Here is a 22,306-nt window from a genome sequence, read left to right on the forward strand (position 1 = left end):
CTCACCATTGATAAAAGATCTCAAACCCCACAGTTTTAGTACCAAAAGCTGCCCACAGCTCACCTGCTGTAGATGTAGCACCCCATGTGATTGATCTCTTTGTCTAGTTTGTACCTCCTGAAGTCCTCCCAGGCGTCTTTGACGGCCGTGATGGCCATGATGACACAGATGGGGATCAGGGACACCTCTGGCTGGAAGGCATTCACCACTGGCACGAAGTTGAGCAGGGCAATGAACACGAAGTAGACGTTGGCGAAGCGGTGGAACTGCTCGTAGATGTTTTTGGGGAGGAAGGTCAGGAGGGTGTATTTTGTGGTCTTGATTTTATTGGAGCCGTAGCGTCTGTTTGGGTTTTCCTTCCACTTCTTGCTTCCACAGCGCAGATTGGAGACGATCACTCGCTTGGTTTCGTTTTTCTTCTTTCTTTTCCTTCCTTGTCCTCTCTTCTCCAGCTCCTCATTTTGGATTTCGGCCTCTGGGGATCCACAGCAGCAGCAGCTTTCCTTGAAGAAATGTTTCTTCCACACCATTCTAGAGAAGCAGCCTGGAACAATTCTCCTTGACATCTTGTTTTCCCTCTCAAAAAGTAGCTTCAAATTGAAAACCAACCAAGTCAGAAGAGTTCAACAATCCAAACAAACTCCCGAGTGGTGGAGGGAGGAGCTGAGGTGTCCGAAGCCAGAGCTGCCTCTCCTTCTGCTCCAGCCTCCTCCTGCCCAGGCCAGGGCTCAGCCTGACTCAGCTGCAGGTCCCAGAGCCTGCTGGGGCTGCTCCTCGCCGGGACAGAAGCATCTGGAATGGTGGGTTATTCCTGTTGGCTCAGACCATTCCCTGGCACTGCCTCTGCTCACACGGTGCCTCTGCTCTGCCCCAGAGCAGGGACAGAGCTCACAACACTCCCAGCATTCCCACAGGTCACTCCAGGAGTTCCAGGATCACTTTATGGCCCTGGGAGTTGCCAGGAAGCTCAAAGGTGATGGGCTGAGCTACACGTCCCAGATGTCAACACCAGATTGCTCCAAGCCTCAGTTCAGACTCTATTTCTCTTTTACTTCCTGTATCTACTACCTGTTTTCATGGATTATTAAACAACCAACCAACTCCCACCCCCCAAACCCAGCAAACCTCTGCTTTGGCAGTTTTGGGGATGATACCCAGACACAGGCAGGTGAAGGGCAAGTACCTGCATTGCCCCTCAGACCAACCCTTCTCCTCTGACAGACCCAAAACCTCCCTCTCTTACCCAGTCACTCCTCCCAGTCTCTCTTTTCTTCTTCCCCTTTGGTCCTCATGCCCCTGACACAGGAATATGTAATTTCCAGGAGAGCTAATGACATGTATGCAAAGCACAGTCATTTTTTCTCTGTAGCCTGGTCTTAAGGGGAGGTGAAAAAAGGAAGAGACCTAAATATTTAAATTTCTTCTAAATGAAAACTCTTATCTGCTGCATTATACAATGATAAGCTGAGCAGTCTCAAGTCAAGTTGGTTCTTGGACAAGAAACTCTGATGAAATGGGAATGTTGCAATAACAATTACACATGAAAGTATTTCTTCCTTCTGAGTCACTCCTGAGCAAACAGCTCCCTGCAGGTGTTGGACCATCCCAAAGCCAGGCCTCTATTGATCCCTCTGCTTACTGGAAGCCCTAGAAATTGTTTTTCAGTTCCTGATCGTGATTCACCTTGAATGTTGTTGATCACTAATTCTTTATTAATAGGTTCAGTGTGAAACATCTTACGTTTTTTTTAACAGCCCCACTTATCCTTTCCAGCCTTGGATAAGTTTCATTTTTCCTCCAGATCCTTCTGCTCCCTGGAGAGGATGTTGTGTGGGTTGGCAAGCTGGTTTGAAAACTTGGAATGGAAACCTGTATATCAGCACACACTGCTGGGACATGGAACAGAGCTCCAGTGATACTGAGATGATTTCAGTGAGATAAGAAAGGCATTTTAAAGGTAGAAAAAATTCTTTTATAAGAGCTTTTCCAATTTTACAGTGCTCCAAAGGGTCAATGAGGGAATCACTGCACAACCAGATGAACAGTTTCCACGCCAACAAACACAAGGGAAAATAATTGGGTTTGTTTACTTACCTGTCATATACCCTGGTTTTAGAGGAGTTCATTGTCTTATCACACTGGTGTTTTCTGTAGTCCTCAATAGCATCCTTAATCATGCTGGGAAGCAGCACCACAACCAGAGGCAGCAGAGTGACCCCTCTGTGGAAGATTTCCACTTGTGGGAACCAGCTCAGAACCACCAGAAAGAAGACGTAAAGATTGCCCAGCCTGGAAAGGGAGAAAATAAATTAAAAGTAGTCAGAAATTAGAATGTGCCTTCTCCTCAATGAACAACACCCATTTTGTGTCAAAGGAACATTAATCATTCCACTCTTATGCCCTCCTTTTCCTTTCTCCAGAATGGATTAATCAGTTGCTTAACCAAGATGATAATTATTTCTTCAGAGGAGCCTGTGAGATACATTTTCATACTATTATAGTAACTCCATTTCCCCACATCTTACAAACACTATTTACCAGGAGCTCCAAGGTCTTTAATGACCCCCCACTGCCTCAGTCTTGAAAATAAGCACAAAATCAAACAGAAGCCAAAGAAACCTTAAAAAACCAAAGCAATGAATGAAATGTCCTGGTCAGGAATCCAGGAAGGATTCCATGAGTGGGAGGTCAAACTGTGAATGTGTAAATCTAATATACAGAATGAAAATTTCAAGGCTAGAGATAAATATACAATTTTCATTTCTCTTTATCATAATGATATTTCCCTGGACATCTTTTTGATGTGATTAATTCTGCTGAGGGGGTACATAATCTGAAATGAGCACTTGGACAGAAAGCTGGCCTGCACTTGCACATACATTTATACTGTTTATGGCTTGGTAGGCAGTCACTTCATTACATTAAAAAGACACCAAAACTGAGCTGCTGAAATCCACAATATTTTCTCAACACATCCAATGAATCCTTTCTGTGTTCTTAAAAATCAAGAGTCCATGAAACCAGAGGGATTTTTAAATAAAAACTTGAAATTTTTACAAAGAAAACTGTTCCAGCATTCAACCAAGAAAGCTGGTCACAGCACTGTCAGACATTGTCAACGTTTTCCTGCTTTAATCCTCCATTTCAGTGTGAACTGAGTGACATTTGCTTACAAATAATCATCACCTGTTTTAATCCTGTCGCCCTACACATGGCCCTTCTCCATTACTCTCAAATATCCCTGTTTCAGAGAGACTCCTGGAATCTCATGGATCACTGAGTGATTTTTTTTTTTTACCTGTGAAACTGTTCAAAAAGATTTTGGGGCACAAAAGTGAACCACGAGTATTTTGTGGTCCGTATCCCATTTCCAGAATAAAAGGTAGAAGGTTGTTTCCAGCCTTTCCACTGTCTCCCACTGCCAGGAAAGACGATCCTCCATTTGTTCAGGCTGAGTTTTGGGTTGTCCCTGCCAGGAAGCAGCAGTGGGGTGGGTTCTGATGGAGCCTGGGATGGAGCTCCCAGTCTCTGCCAACGATACCAGGCTGAGTCCACAGAGAAAGCCATCCCAGGGGGTCAGACTGCAAGACAAAGGCATGGCAAGCACTGACAAACAGTCCCACTCTGGAGAAAACTCACTGGGTGTCTGTGAGCAGAGGTTTAACACCACAAACAATCCTCCTGCTGCCTGCATTGCACGTTCAGCTTCTGAGCTCAGAATTTTGCAGAGAATGCACAGAATAAAAGAGACAACAAAATCTGCAATATGGAAAAATCTGTTTCTATCTCTGGGGGAAAAATAATCCAAAATCTGTTTTCTGTGTGTTATAACACCAAACTAACGTGGACAAAGCCAATTTATCAGGGGGAACAATGGCTTTTCCATCACAAACTCTGTATCATTTTTCTCAGTCATAAAGTGCCACCAAATTTACTCAGGCATTTTTCTTCAAACGTCTGACTTTCACACAATACCCTTTCCTGTTCATTCTTACTTAAAAGGGGACTGGTTCAGGTGTTGAATGTTAATAGCTCAGACAATAAAGAACTGCAGCATCATCCTAATTTCATTTACACTCACGTAACAGTTTTCCAGAGTCTCCAAGGAACCTGGTTTGAATGGAAAATGCCAGAGTTCAGAGCAGCCCAAGAGCAGCTCAGCACTTGTCAGACTGGGAAACCAAGGGGGACAAAAAGAACCCTCTGTGTCCTTAAAGCCACAAAAGCCAATAAGTGGGAGGCAGCCTGGAGGGATCATTCAGGTGAGTCACAAGAGGGATTCCAGGACCTTTCCCCTCTGCTGCTGTACAACCACAAACTGCTGCTGCCTCATCCTCCACTCTGCTGGGAAGTTTCTGTTTCAAAAACCTCTTTACCCTCTTTCTTTCCTTCCCATTCCATTCCTGAGGGATGGACTGTGGGCAGTTTCCAACTGGGCAGACACAGTTTTCCCATTTGGTTTTCTAGGGAGAAAACATCAGTGCAACCCAGCCTAGGACAAGTCCTCAAACGTGTAGATGCCCCTCAAATTTTCCACACCCACAGAGATATATTATTATTCATTATATAAAATTCATGATATAAAATTATAATGGAGCATTACCTATTTTATTCTTCCTTTCAGGAAAAGCTCTCCTTCCCACAGTCCCAATTTTTGTCACTCTTTTCTAACTGTCCAGTGGAGTTACTGCAGCATCAGGAGAGGGGCAGAAAGTTAAACATGTCTTGGTGTCTCAATTCCTGAACTCCTGCATTTGGAATAAACAAGACAAGCAACATACAAGTGATTAAACTATAATCTATTTATAGCAAAGGTAAGTTGGCCACACAAAAAAATGTCAGCTACACACCCAGATATCTGAGATGTGAGAGGGGAACTGTGTGAGCTGGTGTTAGCACAGGAGGCTGGATGAGCACTCACATCATCTCACAAGCTTCAGCAAAATCTCTGGAAAGTGAGGCAATGAAGAAAGCATGAAAACCTTTGCACCTCTCCCACAAAACTATGGAAGAAAGTGTGTCCCAGAAAGTTTTCAAGATTTCTGATGTTTGGTGGAAGAGTGAACTGAACAATGCACTGCAAATTAAAATGGTGCTGTTCACAAAGTTGTCAGGCAGCTCTTGAAAACTCACAATTTCTTAGCAACACAAGGGGGACTGACATATCCCTCCTGGAGAACCTGGGGTGCCCTCTGGCACCTGCTATCATCAGGCAGAGAATGCACAGAATTTGGAACAATGGAACAATGGCATTAAACAATTTTTTCTTTGCCATGTACATATGGATTAAAATATCCAACTTGTATTTGCTAAAAAGAGTGCATCCTGCTGCTCCTGGAAGGGACATATTTTGCCTGTTCTGTGGTGGTGCTCTGGAAAAGCTCCTGTTGGTGACCAGCCCCCCCTGCCCTGTCTCTGGGGGGAGTTTGCACGGGCAGTGAACAGAGCAGGGATGGATCCACTGCAATCAGAGCTGCTAACTCCACCTTCTAGAACCAAAGGCCACCATTTGTGCTTGGAAAGTCTCTTTTATTTCCTCCTTCCTGCATTTAATCAGTGAATGGAAGTGTCCCCGTTGATAAGGTTGGAGGACCATCTGTGAAATCTGTGCTGGTGCTTTACCTGCACCCTGATAACCCTTCACAGGCAGCCCTTGCCTGTGTCCAGAACATAAAGGGCACGTGAACACACCTGGAAACTTGAGAGGAACAGGATAAAGGTACATTCCTTTTGCTGGGAGAAGAGCTGGAAGGCACGGTGGGTCTGCAGAGGCAGAAGGAATCACGGGAAGCCCTTTCCAAGTGTGGATTCCAACCTGTTCAGAGGGTTCTGCTCACCCCAGATAAACCACCTCATACTTCTCTGGCTCCAGCCTTCCCAGGCAGGCTTATGCCTATTTTAAAATTATTTTATGTATGTCATACTATACTGGGAACTTGGCATTCTTATACAAGTTGTGAACTTTCTTGTTAAGAGACTTAACAAGTAAGAAATGAGAGGGAAGTTTGCAGGCAGTTGCTAGAATTTGGCATTTTTATCCCCAAATGCTTTGAGTTTATCTTCCATTTGCAAGTACTGCAATTGTATTTAAGCCAGCAAAAGTATTTGGGAAATACTTTTTGAAAAAGGGATGTTGCAACAGAGCACTGATGGTGAGAGTTTTCCTCTTGCATCCCTGTGTTGATCTTGCAGAGAGCCTTTCTCAATTTTTCATTGTGTGATTGGCATCCTCCCTCTGGGTGCTTTTTCTCCTCTAATCCTAAAGGAAACTTCCCCCTTCTGTGGCAGAAGCAGAACTGCACTGGAGAGCTGTGCTGGTGCTGTCAGCAAGGAAGGATTGGTTCTGACACAAACTTCAGGAATATTCAAGTGCTGTCTCTCTTCTGAAGATTCTTGTACACACAAAGGTATTGCTGACCATGAGAGAAAGCTCAGCAGAAGGCAGCAACAAGAAAACAATTTTCTCTCTTTTGAAGTTGCCTCATTCCTGCCAAACAACAGGCTCAGATCTCTGCATCCCACACCTGAGAGGCTGGAGAGAGGAACCCTGTCCCTCCTGTGTGTGCACAAAGGTTTTCACACAATCAGCCTCCTGTGCTGTTTATCAAAGGGCACGATGGATCCACATGAAAAGAAACCCAACCCTGCTCACAGGCACATGGAAAAACAGCTGCAGAAGGCAGCAACACAAAGCAGTCACTTCCAGAGCTATCAAAGAAAGACAAGGTCTGTATCTCATTGGGTATTTCTGAACTTCAGGGCAGAATTTCAGACAGGGTGGAGCTTATTTTTGCAAATCAGGACTGTGAGAACAGAGTCAGCACTAAGATGCAGAAATGTGCATCATCAGGAACTACAACTAAGAAAAGCTGATATTTTCACTTCTACACCTTCACTTTTAAGGCAAGAAGACAGAAAATAACACAAGTCCCCTCTAAAATATTATTCCATTATTCCAAAACTTTTAGTTTATTTTATTTCCTAAGAAAGCAGCAATGATTTTTCTTCTTGATGCTCATATGGATGATGTGGCATCCACTCAAAAGAGCCTTGCCAGGGAAGGTTTGGCCAAGGAGATAAACAGTACCAAGTGAGCTGAGTGTTACAGACATTTCAGTCACAAACTTCTTTATCTGCTTTGTAATTACCTGCTAGAAATGTCTTTCATTTTTTGGTGATACTGTATAGAAACTCTTCCTCAGTCACAGTTCAGAGAAAATATTTTGTGGTTAAGACTACCAGAAAAAGGAAAGGAGATTGCAAAGAAAGAGAAAGGCAATTACATTGATTAGCAGGATACAGACCACAGCCTAAAATTATCCTTTAGCCTTTCAAATTAGAGACATAATACTTGCAGTATGAATGAATGTTGTAGAATTAAAAAAGAGCTCAAAAAATCTACTTCATTCAAAAAAAGCTGGTCAGTGCAGACTGTTGTCATTCAACTAACAAGAGAAATGTAATATGGATTAACAATTATCTAATGGGTTTGAGTGCAAGTTTGTGCTTGTGAGGGATACACAGGAAAGAGCTTTTCATAAATCTGGTGTGTCATTAGACCACAGGGCTTCACTCTCCTGTTACTGAATTACATTGGTACGTTTTTCATGTCTTGACTAGATTCTCTCTCCTCTGGAAATAAACTCCAAAATCTTGCAATAACAGGTTAATTAGAAGGCTCTGTGCTGAGGACAGACCAGATTTCAGTGCCTGATGCAGAACTTTCCTGGAGCCTGAGCATGTTGAGGCACAGCACTGTTCCCCAGGGCTGCAGCTGGGTTGTTAAGGCTGGTTTCAGAAGAGATGTGCTCTCACATCTGCTGACACACAGGTCATGCACACAGGGATGATTATCAGATGTTATTCAAGAAGGAAGTTTCCAGCTTGCAAACAGTGATGCTGGATGTTTAACTTCATTCTGTGGATAAGGAGCTTTCTCTAGTTTCCACATCATGTGCTCAGTTAAATAGAGAGTCAGACTGAAATGGTCTGGCTGGTGCAGGAGTGTCCCTCTGCCAGCACCCCCAAATCTCTGGGGGTCTGTCCTTGGGACATTTGGGCCACTGGACTGCTCCCAGTGCAGGCAGAGGTGACTCCTGCACCATTCCCTCCTTCCAACAATGGGATTGCTTCTGCCCCCTCCCCTCTGCAGCTGAGGACACTTTGGGAAGTGGGACTTGCACAGAGCTTTTACAGAGTCCAGAATGACAAGGTGCTACCTGGAGAGTCAGACTGAAAGGGCAGCCAGGGCTGTGGTTTCCATGGCTTTTCTTGTCATGGAAACTTCCTGTGGCAGTGAATTCCACTGTACATCCTCAAAATGTTTTATGTGCATATATATTTTCATCTAAATTCCAAACACGGTTGGGAAAAGTCCATCTTTAAGGATTTGAAAAGTATTAAAGAATTTTGGGCCCAGTTATCAATTTTCTTGTTGGGCCCTGAACAATCTAAAACCAGTACTGGAGTGACAGAGTGCAAGAAGCCCTCCAAAATAAAAATGAGGTGTCACTGCAGTAACTCAGCAAAGTCACTTCCAGGGCAGACACAACCAGGTGGCCTCAGCAAAGCCCTGGGATAATCCATGTCCACCCAGATCCTGGGGAAGGGAAGGCACAGAGACAGGGATGGCAGGAGGGGAGGCAGGGCAGAGTCAGGGAAAGGCAAAGTGAGGCAAATTGTAGATCCACTGTGCTGGGAGCTCCTTTAATCAGCAAAGATTTCCTTGGAAAGCTGAAACCCATCCAGCCCAGTGTCTCTGTCTGTGTGGGGCTTTGTGCACTGCTGCCTTGTTTTCCTGAATATAACACAGGAGAAACATTCCCATTGCTGCAGGGTGGGGAAGCATTCCCTGCTGCTCTCATCTGGCTATTCAAAAGTCTTTTTTTGCTACTGAAAAGAGACTAATATTTGTTTCAATCCAATGTATGCCTCTATCTCCAGCTCTCTGAGTGGTCCTGCACACTACTTAATTAGAAGACCATGTGTATTTCAAACTCCAGCAATGGCAGAATTTAGTTACATTTTAGCCCAGAAATGAGGACACCAAAATTAGAGCAATTGTCTGAACAATAATTTTTTTTGTTTGTTCCACTTAATATTCAAAATCAAAGTGAAGTGGCCTCTAAAAGACAATCTAATATTTATAGAGTGTATGATTATAAAGCACTTAGGATCAAAATTATGTTGCAGATGTTCATGTGGGAACTCAGCAATGCTGAAAAATTCCAAAAGGAAGCAGAAAAATTGAAAATAAACTGGAAAGTGACCAGAAGATCCTTTATATGTAAAAACCTTTTATGCAACTATGTTTTTGTCAGAATGTGCTGACTCTAATTTCAGTTCCCCAAATCTGAATGTTAAAGTGCCTCAAAGAGAATAGTTACTTATGTATGTGAATGGAAAGAAAAAGCAGAGTGGCTAAAAAGGTTGCCAATTCACCAGGGCACAGCTCCACGTCAGTCAAAGATCCAGGGAAAGCTCCACCAGGATCTGATCACAGGCATTGCTGAGGGAACATCCAGTGACTCCTGGGCTGGGGAACCAGGGGGGGACACAGCACAGACCTGTTCTGGTTCTGTCCAGAGCAATTGTTGTCAGACATTTCTGAAAGAAGGATGTGAAAACCCAGAAACTCCTTCCTGGCAGTGCTGAAGCACAGGGAGAACCCCAGGAGACCTGAGAGGACCACGGGAACTGGGGGAGGATGGACACAGGTCAAGGTGCAGGAAGCTGATCCCCCCTTCCTGCTCACAGGTTTCCTTGGCCTTGAAGACCACCAGAAATGAAAGAATCTGAGCACAAAATGCATAATAATAACACGTACTCGTGAATGCCCCTTGGAAGCATCAACTCCTTTTTAAGAACCCTAGCAAGATTCCCTACAACACTCTCTCTTTTTTTTTTAATCCTATACTGTCATCCTCCATAGATAAGGTAATTGGGATGGACATATTTGCATTTAAATAAACTAGATATTAAAATAAGATAATACAACAAAAACTATTTTATGATGCCACAAAATAGTCTGATACAAAAGTTCCCTTGTTGGCCAAGGATTTCCCCCCAAACCCGTGGTAATAAAATCCGAGAGACCAAAGTTTCCACTCTGCCAGGTCAACACTGGTTTTCCTAGAAAGGTTTATAACCACAGTGTTTTACCTGTACCTCATTTCCTCTGCAATCTTCCTTGTTCCTCTTCCTGCCAGGTCACAGACATACAACATTTCCCTGAAGAGATGTCACCTTGTTCCCCAGCAGTGAGTCACTGGGGCAGCTCAGGGGCAGAGCTGGGGAGGGGGAGAAGCTGCTCCACTCACACTGCAAATTATTGCAGGGGCCTCAATCTGCTGGAACCAGTCTGGCTCTTCCTGAAGCAGGAATTCAGGGAAAAGTTGTCTCCAGTGTCCCACAGAGACAAAGGGTGGTTGGGTTTGTCCTGCAAGGTGACCCAGGTCAGACCTTTTGGAGGGAACAGCGATTATTAAGTAATTTTGGGAAATGTCACATCTTATTCCTGGAGAAAAATACATAAAGCAAGAGAATTTAACCCAGTCCCTTCAGAAACTGTGTCCTTACAGAATATCAGAGGTGCTGCAGGGAGGGACCACAGGCAGAGATTCAAAAGCACATTAAAAAAGTGAGACCTAGGAAAATTTCAGAAAACTTCATTTTCTCCATTCGCTCAGGCTGCATTCAGAGCACACAGGGATTCCATGGAAAGAGCAGAACTATGGAGCAGAACTGGGCCAGGCCTGATGAAGCACCTCTGTGTTATTCAGCAGGGTAGTTACTGTATAAAACCAGGCAGGGCCAAGGAGAATGGGCTGAGGGAGGCACAGGGTGTCACAGGAGGCACAGGGTGTCACAGGATCTCAGGGTGTCACAGGAGGGACAGGGTATCACAGGGTATCACAGGAGGCACAGGGTGTCACAGGAGGGACAGGGCTGTCACACTCCATGCTGGCACTATTTTGGGTCTAACAGAGGCTGGAACCCTCTCTGAGCATCTCCTCACTCTGGGGGCAGATCCTTCCTCATCAGAATCTCTGGAAGGTCAAACTCCCCCTCCCAGCCTATGTTCAAGCTCTGTGTTTTCAGTAAGGTCTGAAAACACAAAAACCTTAAGATAAAAAGCAAACATGTGCCTCTGGCACACTGAAGACTCCCTAGGCTTGGTTTTTTGCTGCTTTGCAGCAAATGACTCGTGCAGTCTTTGCATGAGTGCAAAACCATCCTGATAAACAGCAACCAGTTGTCTGATTCCAAAAATGAGAGGCAGAGTGGGATCAAAGTGATATCAGAGCAGCAAATGTTAAGACTGAACCCAAAAGGAATTTAAGAAATCTAATTCCAAACCTGATCTTCACTTACATCTGATTGCAACATTTGAGAGCATATTATCATAACCTGTATTGTTAATTACTACTTAACCAATGGAAAGGAGGAAATTTTAATTCTGTTCAAGATTACTTAAGTCTGAAATGTGCCTTTAAAGCAGAATGATAAGTATCAGACTGTGAAAATGTTCTGAAGAATAGCCTTAAATTAAAAAATAGCCAACCCCTTTTTTGCTATTATTCTTTAATTTCTACAATACCCAAGAATTTAAGATACGAAATTCTAACTCATGCAAACCTGTTTTGTTCATCTGTTCTGAGGGCTATTTTTTGGTTGTAGAACTTTATACCATCATAAACACTGGCCCAAATTTCAGGTTTTAATTACTCTGTAATTAAAGAGCAGAACACGAGGCAGACAGGCACTCTGATGATTTGTAGCCAAGGTTTCAATGAAAACAGCAAATATTTTTTGCTTGCCTGTAAAGCAGGAGGGTGTCTGATTTCTGATGCAAATTGAAAGACTGGTTATTCAAAGTGCTCCATTTCATTTTGACCCAAACCAGGTGACACTCAAAGTCAAGCCCAACAAAAAGCATTAACAAGCACAAATGCTCTGTGAGTCTGATGGAGAAATAAATCCACTCCTGGGCTGACTTCTCACATACAACATTTTCAACTGAAATTGCACTGGGGCATGAATCTGTTCTTGAGTCAAAGGAAAAAAGGGTCTTATCAACCCCTTCTTGCTCATACTGTTGACAAGGAGGGACCTGCAGCCAAGTCTGCCCAACAAACCCTGGAGTGCTACAGCTGGTCCCAGGGTGTGTGGAAGAGCTTCTCCACCACTGCATTCCAGGGTGGGTTTCCTGTCAGAGCAGCCTGGTACAGTGTTACTGAAGGGATTTCAAGCTGATGGTTTTGCTTTTAAAAGCACCTGATTGTATTTTATATCTCCCCCCTGAAGTTGGTCACAACCTGCTGGTACTGGGGCACTCGACTCACTCATCTCCAGTTATTAACTGAGCTGGGCTTGGCTCTGCCCCTGAAGTGGATGATGGAAACCAGAATTGTTTAACAGCTTTGCTGGGAACAGGCAATACTATGAGCTGGGAAGTTGTCAGTCTGACTTCCTGGAATTTTCCCCATTTTTTGGTTATCTCATGTGAGCCCAGCTGACCTGCTGTGAACAATGAACCTCCTTCAAATTCAGAGACAGATTCAAACCCTTACATTGTGTTCCTTCTTCTTTTCTATTTCTTAATTACTTTCTCTGCCTTGAGTGCTCTGTTGCTCCTGCTGTCCCCTCTCACTCCCTCAGCACACAGGGAAGTTATAAATACCCAAATTCGGGGGGCTGGGAGTCACATCCCTGCAGTGAAGGTGCCACATTTGCAGCTCCTCAGAACAACGTGAGTGAGACGTTGCCTGAGTGGGTGAAGGTTAAACACAACCCTCAATCTGGAGTTCCTGTTGCACCAGGCTGACCCTGCAGCTCCTGCACAGCGATTTCACAGCTTTTCTTGGCAGCAGAAGACAAAGTCTCTCGGCAAAATCATCTATTTCTGTGTCTGGTACAGCATCTCTTCATTCATCACTGCACTGCAGCGCCCCAAGACATGGTTTGTTACTTGTCATGTGAATTCTGCAAAGGAAATTATTTGCAGGAGTGGATTCCCCTTGGACAAAACCCACAGGTCACGTCGGTCAATCCTGCCATTACACAACAGTCCAAGGGATCTGTCAGACCTGAGCCCCCTTTCCAGGGAACAGCAGCATGAAAGGCAGTGCCTGCACCCTGAGAACCTCGTTCACAAGAGCTAATTGTGACCTGTCCCCCAAGGAGCTGCTCTGCCCCTGCTAAGAGAAAAGGGAGCTGTTTTTAACACTGAAGTGTCAGTGTTCCTATTCTGGGGCATGCCATTGCATAACCTGATTTCCTAGTAACACCTGCCAATACTTTTATCAAATTCTTCCAATATTAAGTATGTGCTTGATGGAACTTTTCATTTTATAACACCAAGAAATAAAGTTGGGGTCTCTTCTAAAACATATTATCCATAATTTCATAAAATACAGTTATACAGCATATACAGACACATTCAGGGTGATTTCCCACAGAAATCTGAAAGAAACAATTTCAAGACTATCCTATAGGGAGTTCCTGCCAAGCAAAGACCATTGCCAGCTGCTGGAGCTGGTTCTTGAGCTCAGTGGTACAACATGAGTCTGCTCTCGAGGGCTGTCCCAGGGTGTGCTGTCCATGGATGGGTACCCAAAGAACAGCAGCACACATGCTGAGGTTACAAAAGAAAATGCATTTCAGTGATTATTTCAGTGGAAAGGGGTGCCAAGGAGTTTGTACAACCCTAACTTATCACCCAGGACACAACTGAACCGGTGAGCAGTGACAGTGTCAATAAACAGGCAGAGCATTAAAATATTAAATGATTCCACATCAAACGATTCTGGCTCTAATCAACAAAAGAGCAGCACAAGAAGTAGTTCAGCACTTCATTTAAAGGCCTCTGTCTGTTTTGCAACCATTAACCAGGTGGTCACTGTAAAGATTTGCTGATGTAAATGAACCACCCGTTCTGCAAACAGAAAAATGACTGTTGGTGTCCCAGCATGGACAAAACCTCAGGAACCAGTGCCCAGCCTTGCCCTTCATCCCAACAGGATTCCACACTAAACCATTGCCTGTAAAAATGTAGAATTGTGCAGACTGTGCTGGGTTAACCCACATCAGCAGAGCACTTTACAAGTCCCAGAGCCCAACAAACTCACAGCTGTAATTTCAAGAGCACAACACTTTAAAGGCAACAGCAGACAGACACTGTGGATTTGGGGCTCTATCTCCTACATATTTGTTTCTGTATTTACAGCCTTGCAGGCCACTCCTATTTTTAAAGGAAGATTAACACATTAGTTTGCTCTAATTACACATGTAACAGCATTAAAGTAGGTCAGGGCCATTTATTAGAAATGAATGTTTTAGTGCAAACAGTATATTTATCTTGTCGCTCTTAGGGAAATATTCTACAGACTTTAATAGAAAAAAAAGACACTCTTCTACTGACTTAGATTAGGAACACAAATTTATTAAAATCTTCCCTTTTTTTTCTTAATGGACCTAGAAGGTGACCTTTTTGAACCACAGAAACTAAAACTTCCTCTCTGATACACGTGGTGTAAGAAACAAAAAATAGTAAGAATCTTTCCTTTTATGCAGCGTGCAAGAGTAGAATTGGACATATCTTTTCTAAGTTTACTAGTTCCCAGCCCAGCTTTAGGGTTGTTTTCACAGTGCAGCACTGCAGAGGTGACCAGGACAGGCACAGAGGCAGCAGGTGACTGACAGGGCACACTGCAGATGAGCAGAACTGCCTGAGAAGAAGCTCAGAAACACCTCTACTGCAAATATTTCCTGTATCAGGCACAAGTGAGGTATAAAGCGAGCGCAGACAAGTCTTTAAGTAGCAATGCATTTATTTTACAGCCTGCCCACCCTGGCTGCTGCTCCATTAGAGCACTTTGCTGCCCAGCAGAGCTCTCCTGGAGGCAGTTCCAGTTATGAACTGTTTGCTCTGTGCTCCCCTCGCAGGCACAACCATCACTCACTGCAGGCACAGGGAACCAGGGGAAGAAAAACAGCTCTCCTCGAATGCCCTCATAAATTCACAGGGAGAAATAACTGTGCAGCACTACCCAAAACCTTTAGTTTTATTAATGGCAGGGAGGCAGTAATTCTGTCCAATAAATGTTCTCAGCTTCACCTACTGGTTGAAGTGGAAGATGCACCACGTTGGCCAGTTCTGCTTTGCCTCATTATTACAGGTCCTGCAAAATATTAAATCACATCATCTGGTGACAGGACTGTCTGTGGCAGAAACACACTCCCAGAGAACAAATAAGTACCATCAACACTTCTTGCCCTGCTCAAGCACAACTCCAAGGGCCCTGAGGAGGGCAGCAGGACAAACAAAGAGAAGAAACAAAACAAAACAAATCTGAACACAACCTGAAACCTGAATGAGACCTAAGGCAGAGTGGGCTGTGATTAAGTGACAGCAATGTGGGAGTACTAGACCAGAATACAGACCCCAATAACACACAGTGACTGAATGGCAGCACAACATCCACTGTTCCTTCCTTGCTGGGTGATTTTCCCTGCCTGCAGCATGCTGAAAACACTTGCCATTCCACAGCTGTACTTTGAAGCTCCCAACACTAAAACTCCCAGCTGCCCCAAGTATCACAAGAACCACAGGCAGGTCACACTCAGGGCTGTTTTCTTGAAGCTGAATTGGCTTCAGTGCAGCTGTTCCACCACTGGGGGAAATCAGCTGAACCCTCCACACTTGAAAATGATTAAATCCCTCAGCAGCTGTACCACAGTCCTGAGTGCAGAAGTGAGAGAGGTCTATGGGAACTGTGTGGTTATTCCATGTGAGGTTTGCAGATATGAAATGACTGCTGCAAACTGTGTCAGGAGCCAGGGACAGCACTGCCACTGTCTTTTGCAGTTTGTCTAAAGACAAATTAGGAATATACTGCATTCAATGCGAGTGTGAACCAATTCATGTGCCAAGTGCATGTCTTAAGTGCCCATAAGATATTTCAGGATATATTACACACAACAGAGTTGCTTTCCCAAAATAAGTGTAGATGTATCATTGATTTCACATCTCCTCTGACCCTGCATTTTACTGGGCTTCCAGTATTTGTCACTGCTAAAGCAAAGTCAGTTGTACCTTTGAACTAAACTGCACTGTAGAGGGGCCAGGGGCAGAGACTCCTCATAACAACCATAGGAGTGAACAAAACCAGCTGGACTGCTCAGCCCTGCTGTGGATTTTGCTGTAGCCAACATTTCCCTGTAGCCTGGATGCAAAGGGAAACGGGGTATTAAGGTACCAATCTGTTCATCATTCCCCTTTGCCTTCCACAGCAAGAAATTTTGAATCAAATAAGTAGAAATTCAGACAATAATACACCACAACTTCTGTGCAAACGAGAGTGAGAGTCTGCAGTGCCCCAAGGAGGGGCTGCAGTGCCAGGGCAGATCCCACCAGGAACCCTGACCCCTCCTGCCCTAACCCAGCCTTTGGAAGCTGCATTGCTCAAGCAACCACTTGTTTGTTTTTCCAAAGCCTCAGAGCACAAACACCATCCAGGTTCCTGAAAGGGACCGTGGTGCTGTTGGCAGGAACATCACAGACCATTTTTTACTCCAGATCTCCGAGTGAAGCCTCATTACGGAGCTGTTTGCAAAGGCTGAGAGCAGGTTTGCAGCTCTCCCATGTGCTGCACAGGATTTGTTCCTCTTTCTTTTCTTTGCCAGGGAGGAACACATTCTCCTAAACAGAGTCCTTTTCTTTTTTTTTTTTCCTTTTTAGAGAAGGCTGCGGGAGACAGGGTGGAAATGGCATCAAAACACATTTTCCACAAGATTAATGTGAACTCAACCTTGCACAGCTTAACATTTTTAATCACTCCTGTGCACATACCTTATGTGAGGAATACAGCTAAAAAGATGTGTTTACTGAATGGTGGCAAGCCTAAAAAAGCACAAACCAGATGAATGGATACTCAAGTGTCTGCTTAATTACAGTTAAATATAGGAGAACATGTATCATTTCAGCCTTCAATACCCACACCTGGCACTCCCCACTAAAGAGCTCCAGCACTCCCAGCACCAGCCTTCAGATGGCCCTGGGAATGGGGAATTGGGATTCTGGGAATGGGGAAGTGGGATTCAGGCTCCATGTGGATGGCCCAGCCCCGGGGGTGACAAAATCCCCTGCAGTTCTGACTGTGCTGATGTTGATCTACCCACTTGTGTGCCACTGCATTTTGTCTGATGAGATGTTCTGAGTCAACACCAGGGCCAGATCCTGGATGTGTGGAAGCTTCTGCAGGGGGTCTCCAGTTCTGGAACAATCTCTTCTCCTCCCTGAATTTCAGGTCACTTTAAACACTGAGGGTAGAGGCCAGTGATGCCTTGCACATTATAAAAAAATGATAAAAAAACAAAGAAAAAGGTAACTAAGACTTATTACCAAAACAGCAGAAGGTAACTGTATGATAGAAGAACTTTGAAAAATTAATATTTCCAGGTAAACTGGAGGCAATAACTTTATAAGCATAGTACAGGAAACATATCATTGGGGAGAGGGCAGCTGGGATGAGGCTTGCAGGAAAACTGCAGTTTTTACATGGATTTGCAATTTTTGACGGGGACATCACAACACACACAAGGTCACCTCACCCCTCACTGAAATGCAGCCCCTGTGCAGTGGAAGGTGGTGACCAGCTAAGAGCAGAGTGACATCCTAACAACGGCTTTGAGCAGAGGAGTTCCAGAAGCTGGGAGGGGAAATTCAGGTGGGCAGAATGTAATTATCCATTTGGAATTCAGCCAGATCCACACAGCTCTGAGCTCTCCATGTGCTGCCAACCCAAAGAACAGCACAGCCCCACGTTTGCAGTGGCAGCACTGGCAGGCAGCTCTCAGGTCAAGCAGCAGGTACCTAACGAGCTGTTTGGAGGATGGCTGGAGCAAACCCCCCCGTCTGGGAAGGAGAACAGCCAGAAAACAAGCCAGAAAAGTACCAGGCAGCGTGACAAGCACTCTGTTACTTTGAAGTCAAGGGCCAAACCCTTTTCACACATTATAGATTTAAAAAGTTATTTGGCATATCAACTTTCCTGCAAGCAACTGCAGCCATCTGGCTTGCTTTCAAAGCTCCCACCCTGACAGCTCCCTTATTTATCCAGCCCCTGGGGAACCTCACACATTCCTGACAGCTCCAGCAGATGGGTACTTTCCCTCTCAGTTCCCATCTCTCTAGATCCCTGCTTTGACTCACAGCAGCTCTCTGTTTCCAGACACGCTGCTGAAGCTGGAAACAAGTGCCAACTGCATCAGAGCTTTCCAGTGAGACACTCTAAACTGTGTTCTCAGCACTTAACAGGCCCTCTACAACCCTCTGGGCACATGCTCTCAGCCTGTGTTCTGCACTGCTGGATTCTCCACACTGCATTTGGAGGGACCAGAGGGTTCCCATCAGCAGCAGGGCTGGGGAAGCCCCCTCAGAGTCACCCAGGTCCCTTCCCCTGCTCCCTGCTGTGCTCTGGGAGCTCACCCAGAGTATCCAAGCACTGCTTGAGAACAGCACAGCAGATGCAGAGCAAATAAACCCATCCCCAGATCCTGAACTGTTCCTGCTTCTCACTCACTAAGAGCATAAGTGACTTTTGCTGCTTTCTGAGCACTTTGTCTTTCAAGGAAAGGGTGGAGCTCCAAGAGTGACAGTGGAAGCCAGAGATTCCTCAGGGAAAATGTGGCATACACTGGGAGCACACCTCTTGCTCTCAAGATTAGAATAACAGTTGTATCATTTATAAACATATAAGATTTATGGATTCTCCTTCATTTTCCTGCTGCAGGGGATGAACCTGTTCTGAATTGAGAGCTTGAAAGGAAACTCCTGTGAGGTCCTGCCCTGAGCTGTTGAGTTTAGAGGCACAGAACAATTTACACTGGACAAGACCCCCATGCCAGGGCAGGGCCAGCTTCAGAGGCAGAGGAGGTTTCTTAGGGCCTTGTCCACTCAAGTTCTGCAAATCTCCAGGGACAGAGGCACCAGAGATTCTTCTTTAGGAAATTCAGAGATGTGCAGACTAGAGTCTGACCAGGGTACCAGTTCTTCTGTGTGATTGGGATAGTTCTAGAGAGATACTCCCTGCCCAAATATCCATATTCACATTCCAATATTTCTTTAGCCAAAAGGAAAGGTGAGAGTCTTGCAAAGGATGATTTGAGAGAATCTACCTGAGATAACACAAGGAGCCTGTCTCTTCTAATTATTTCTTGTCTAGGGAAATAAATCTACAAGTTCAATGCTTTAAATTAAGTATCTACACTTAGGAGGTATAAATATCCAGCAAAGGATAAATAACAATTTCCTAAATATCCTGGGAAAAATAGCCCCACCCACTATTACTGTAGCATTGTGGATGTCCAGAGTTTAAACTGATGAACATACTTAGAAATCTCCCCAGTTTCACACTGCACCCCTTCCTTCAGTCAACTGAGTCAGTTAAACACAATATAAACTGCAACTGCTGTGGGAGAGGTGGGCATGACCTGAAGGTTACAGTCTTTTATTCAAGTAACTTAAATATTTATTTTTTTAGAGCCACTTGAAGTTATACAAGATGGTAGAAAAAGGAGGAGAGGGAACCACGTACCCTTTTTTCTCTCTGCATTGCAGAACCCACTCGTGCTCCAGAGAGGTACAGACTAAAAGGCAAACTTTTCTGCAGCCAGGTTATAATACGTCCCTAGTTTGTTATGGGTGGTGTGCCCTTATTTTTAATTATCAGTTTATTACATGTTTTAGGGCTGTTAAACTAATTAGCTACTGCACCAGAAGTGGAACACCTACATTGTTTCCAACACAAAGTAGTTAAGCTTTAGCAGAATGATTCAGAGCAGTTTTATTGGATTCAAGGATTTAATCAAAATTAACATTCAGGAAACTATGACATTTGTTTTCATTCAAAAATTACCTGCAACAATGTCTTTAACACAACTCCTTTGACACCATTTTCATCATGTTTAACTAAAACCAAGGCCTTTTTGAAACTGGCTGCTAAACATTTAAGTCTGGGTTTAATTGAAAGGTCAGTTCATAGACACAACCAATCTGAAAGTGAATATTGGGATCAAAATATGGTCTGAATAGGCTTGGTCAGCAAAGGCAAGACTATGAATTTTTCATTGAAACCACCTGAAATACGTGAAAATTCTGCCTGACAGGGTCCATCTCCCACTGTACCACAGCTCTGGGGGGCTGGACAAGGACTGGGGACCCCAACTCCATGGGAGAAGCTGTGAGAGCTGCACCAGCCCAGCCCTGTCCCCTGGGCACAGCAGGGACACAGCAGGGACACAGGAGCTCCAAAGGGACCCTGCAGCTGATGTGTCAAAGCTGCATCAGGGGGCTGAGCTGGTCCTGCAGGACTGGGAGCAAGGATAAGGATTAGAAGGGAAGCCAACCTCACACGCCCCAGTAAGTGCCAAATAAATAGTTCAGGGGTTTAAAGCTGTTGTTTGACTGTCAGCAAACAAGAGCCACAGCCACACTCAGGCCTATTGGATAAATTATTCAAAGTACAGCAGTACAACTCTCATCATTTCCTGGCAGAAACCTTTTCCTCTGCTCCTTGAACATCTCCAGCTGGTCAGACAGGAGCCAGCCATGGCCACCCTGGTGTGTTCTGTCCTCAGCCCTGATGGAAAGGAGCCAACCCTTTTAAGACAGCCCATGTTAAAAAATTGTGATGGCAAAGTCAGGTTAAAGGCTAAGGAGAGCAAGAAGCCATGATGCAGTTATTTACTTGGAAGAACTGCTATCAAGTCCACTAAAACTAACAGTGTCTGTGCCACTAAAAGACAAACGACAAATACAGAATGCTATGCTCTGTGATTTTCTGCATCAATTATTGCAGCTGGGGTTTATTATTAGGTTTTATTTAAAGGGTGGCACAAGGGTTTGAACAGGCTAAGTGGCAAGGAAGCAAAGCTTTATAGGACATTTTCATTTTCAAGCTCCTGATTGCAAAGCAATATATTCTTTCAGCAGCCAACACTGCCAGAGATGTTGGTTTAGATTTTTATGTGAGTTTTCAAAAGGAAAGAAGGACTTGTAGCCAAGCAACACATTTGAACAAAAAAACTGCTAATGGCACTGCCAGAGCAAACTCCCAAAGCTCTCCATTAGCACTGCCCTGCAGAGCCCTGGGGGTCAGAACTTCCTCAGGTCACTGTGACCATGGCTGGGCAGGAGCTCCTGTCTGAGCCCCCAGGGCACAGCAGTGCCTGTCACAGCCCAGCAGCAGCATTTGGTGTGCTTGGCACTGAGCTGGGATGAGCTCCTGGTGCTCCAGGTCAGCCCCAGAGCTCACGGGGCACTGCAGGGCCACCTCTGACTGCACAGGTTGTGCTTTCAGCAGGACTTGCTGCCAGACATTTCAGGACATCAGGAAACTATAATTTAAGCCTTATTTTCAAGTGTTCTTGGCAATGTGTGGCTCTTGCTGAGAACTCCTGGGCAGATTTGCAGCAGAGCCAGGATGGAGTCACAGGCAAGTTCCTGACAATCTGCCACCCTCCCAAGGAAGGATTTCTAAAGAAATCTGTCCTGCCTTGGTCCCTCACCATCACTCACCTGACAGCAGCCCAACTGTGCTCAGAAGAAAGGTAAAGCCAAGAGGTTGAGTTTGCAGCAGTGTTTCTGGGGCACAGGTTTATCAAACTGCTGCCCTGGCAGGGATCACTGAGAACACTCTCCCTCCTGTTTGCTGCAGAGATCAGAAAACCAAACAGAGATGAGAAACCAAGATACAGATTGGCCATGGCAGCATTCCTGACCTTTTCCTGCTTCCTCTCTGAAACCTGTGCTCCCTGTTTAGTTCTCAAGCTCTCCAGAAGCAGAGGAGCAGAGGAGGAAGGGGGTTCTGAGCCATGGAAGGGAACTTGCCAGCAGGTCAATCTTTGGAGCTGCTGCCACTTCATTTTCCTGGGCATCTCTCAGGGCACTCATCCGTGCTGCTCTGAGGCACAGAACCTCTGTGCTCTGAAATGCAACACAGGGCTCAGTAATGGCCCTTTTAAGCAGAAACTCCCTTGCACTTGCCTGTGTGTAAGGGAAGATGACAGCAGGGACACCCAGGCGGGTTTGTGACACGAAGATTTGTGTCTCAGTGGATTTGTGTCATACATGGACACTGTTCATCCTCCTGGGAAAAGAGAATGTCTCTTTTCATGTTATCCACTATGACTTTCCTCAAGCTCTCTGATTGAAATAACTTGAAAACCACAGTCACAGTTTTACAGCTCCAGATGGAAAATGGCACTTAACAAAAATGCCAGGTTAAATGACAGATCAAGCAGT

At 44.8% G+C, this 22,306-nt stretch overlaps 1 protein-coding gene across 8 annotated transcripts in view; it reads right to left on the reverse strand.

The window, feature by feature from the left end:
* ATP10B (ATPase phospholipid transporting 10B (putative)) overlaps window positions 1–22,306 on the reverse strand; it is a 174,681-nt gene that overhangs the window by 43,234 nt on the left and 109,141 nt on the right. For 3 of the 8 annotated variants that reach the window (XR_003534123.1, XM_027682690.1, XM_027682684.1), the window contains exon 1: window positions 64–1,001. Coding sequence is in view for 7 of the 8 variants with exons in the window: in XM_027682690.1 (XP_027538491.1) it covers window positions 64–566 (503 nt within the window). In the remaining variant the exon portion in view is untranslated. Of the gene's footprint in view, window positions 1–63; window positions 1,002–2,094; window positions 2,290–3,298; window positions 3,582–4,081; window positions 4,216–4,603; window positions 4,749–9,566; window positions 9,697–22,306 lie in introns of those variants that run through there. The other 5 variants (XM_027682687.1, XM_027682688.1, XM_027682686.1 and 2 more) reach the window with 4 other exon arrangements.

This window comes from Neopelma chrysocephalum, unplaced genomic scaffold (assembly GCF_003984885.1).
Source record: "Neopelma chrysocephalum unplaced genomic scaffold, ASM398488v2 Primary Assembly neopelma1_63, whole genome shotgun sequence".
Classification (NCBI taxonomy): Eukaryota; Metazoa; Chordata; class Aves; order Passeriformes; family Pipridae; genus Neopelma; species Neopelma chrysocephalum.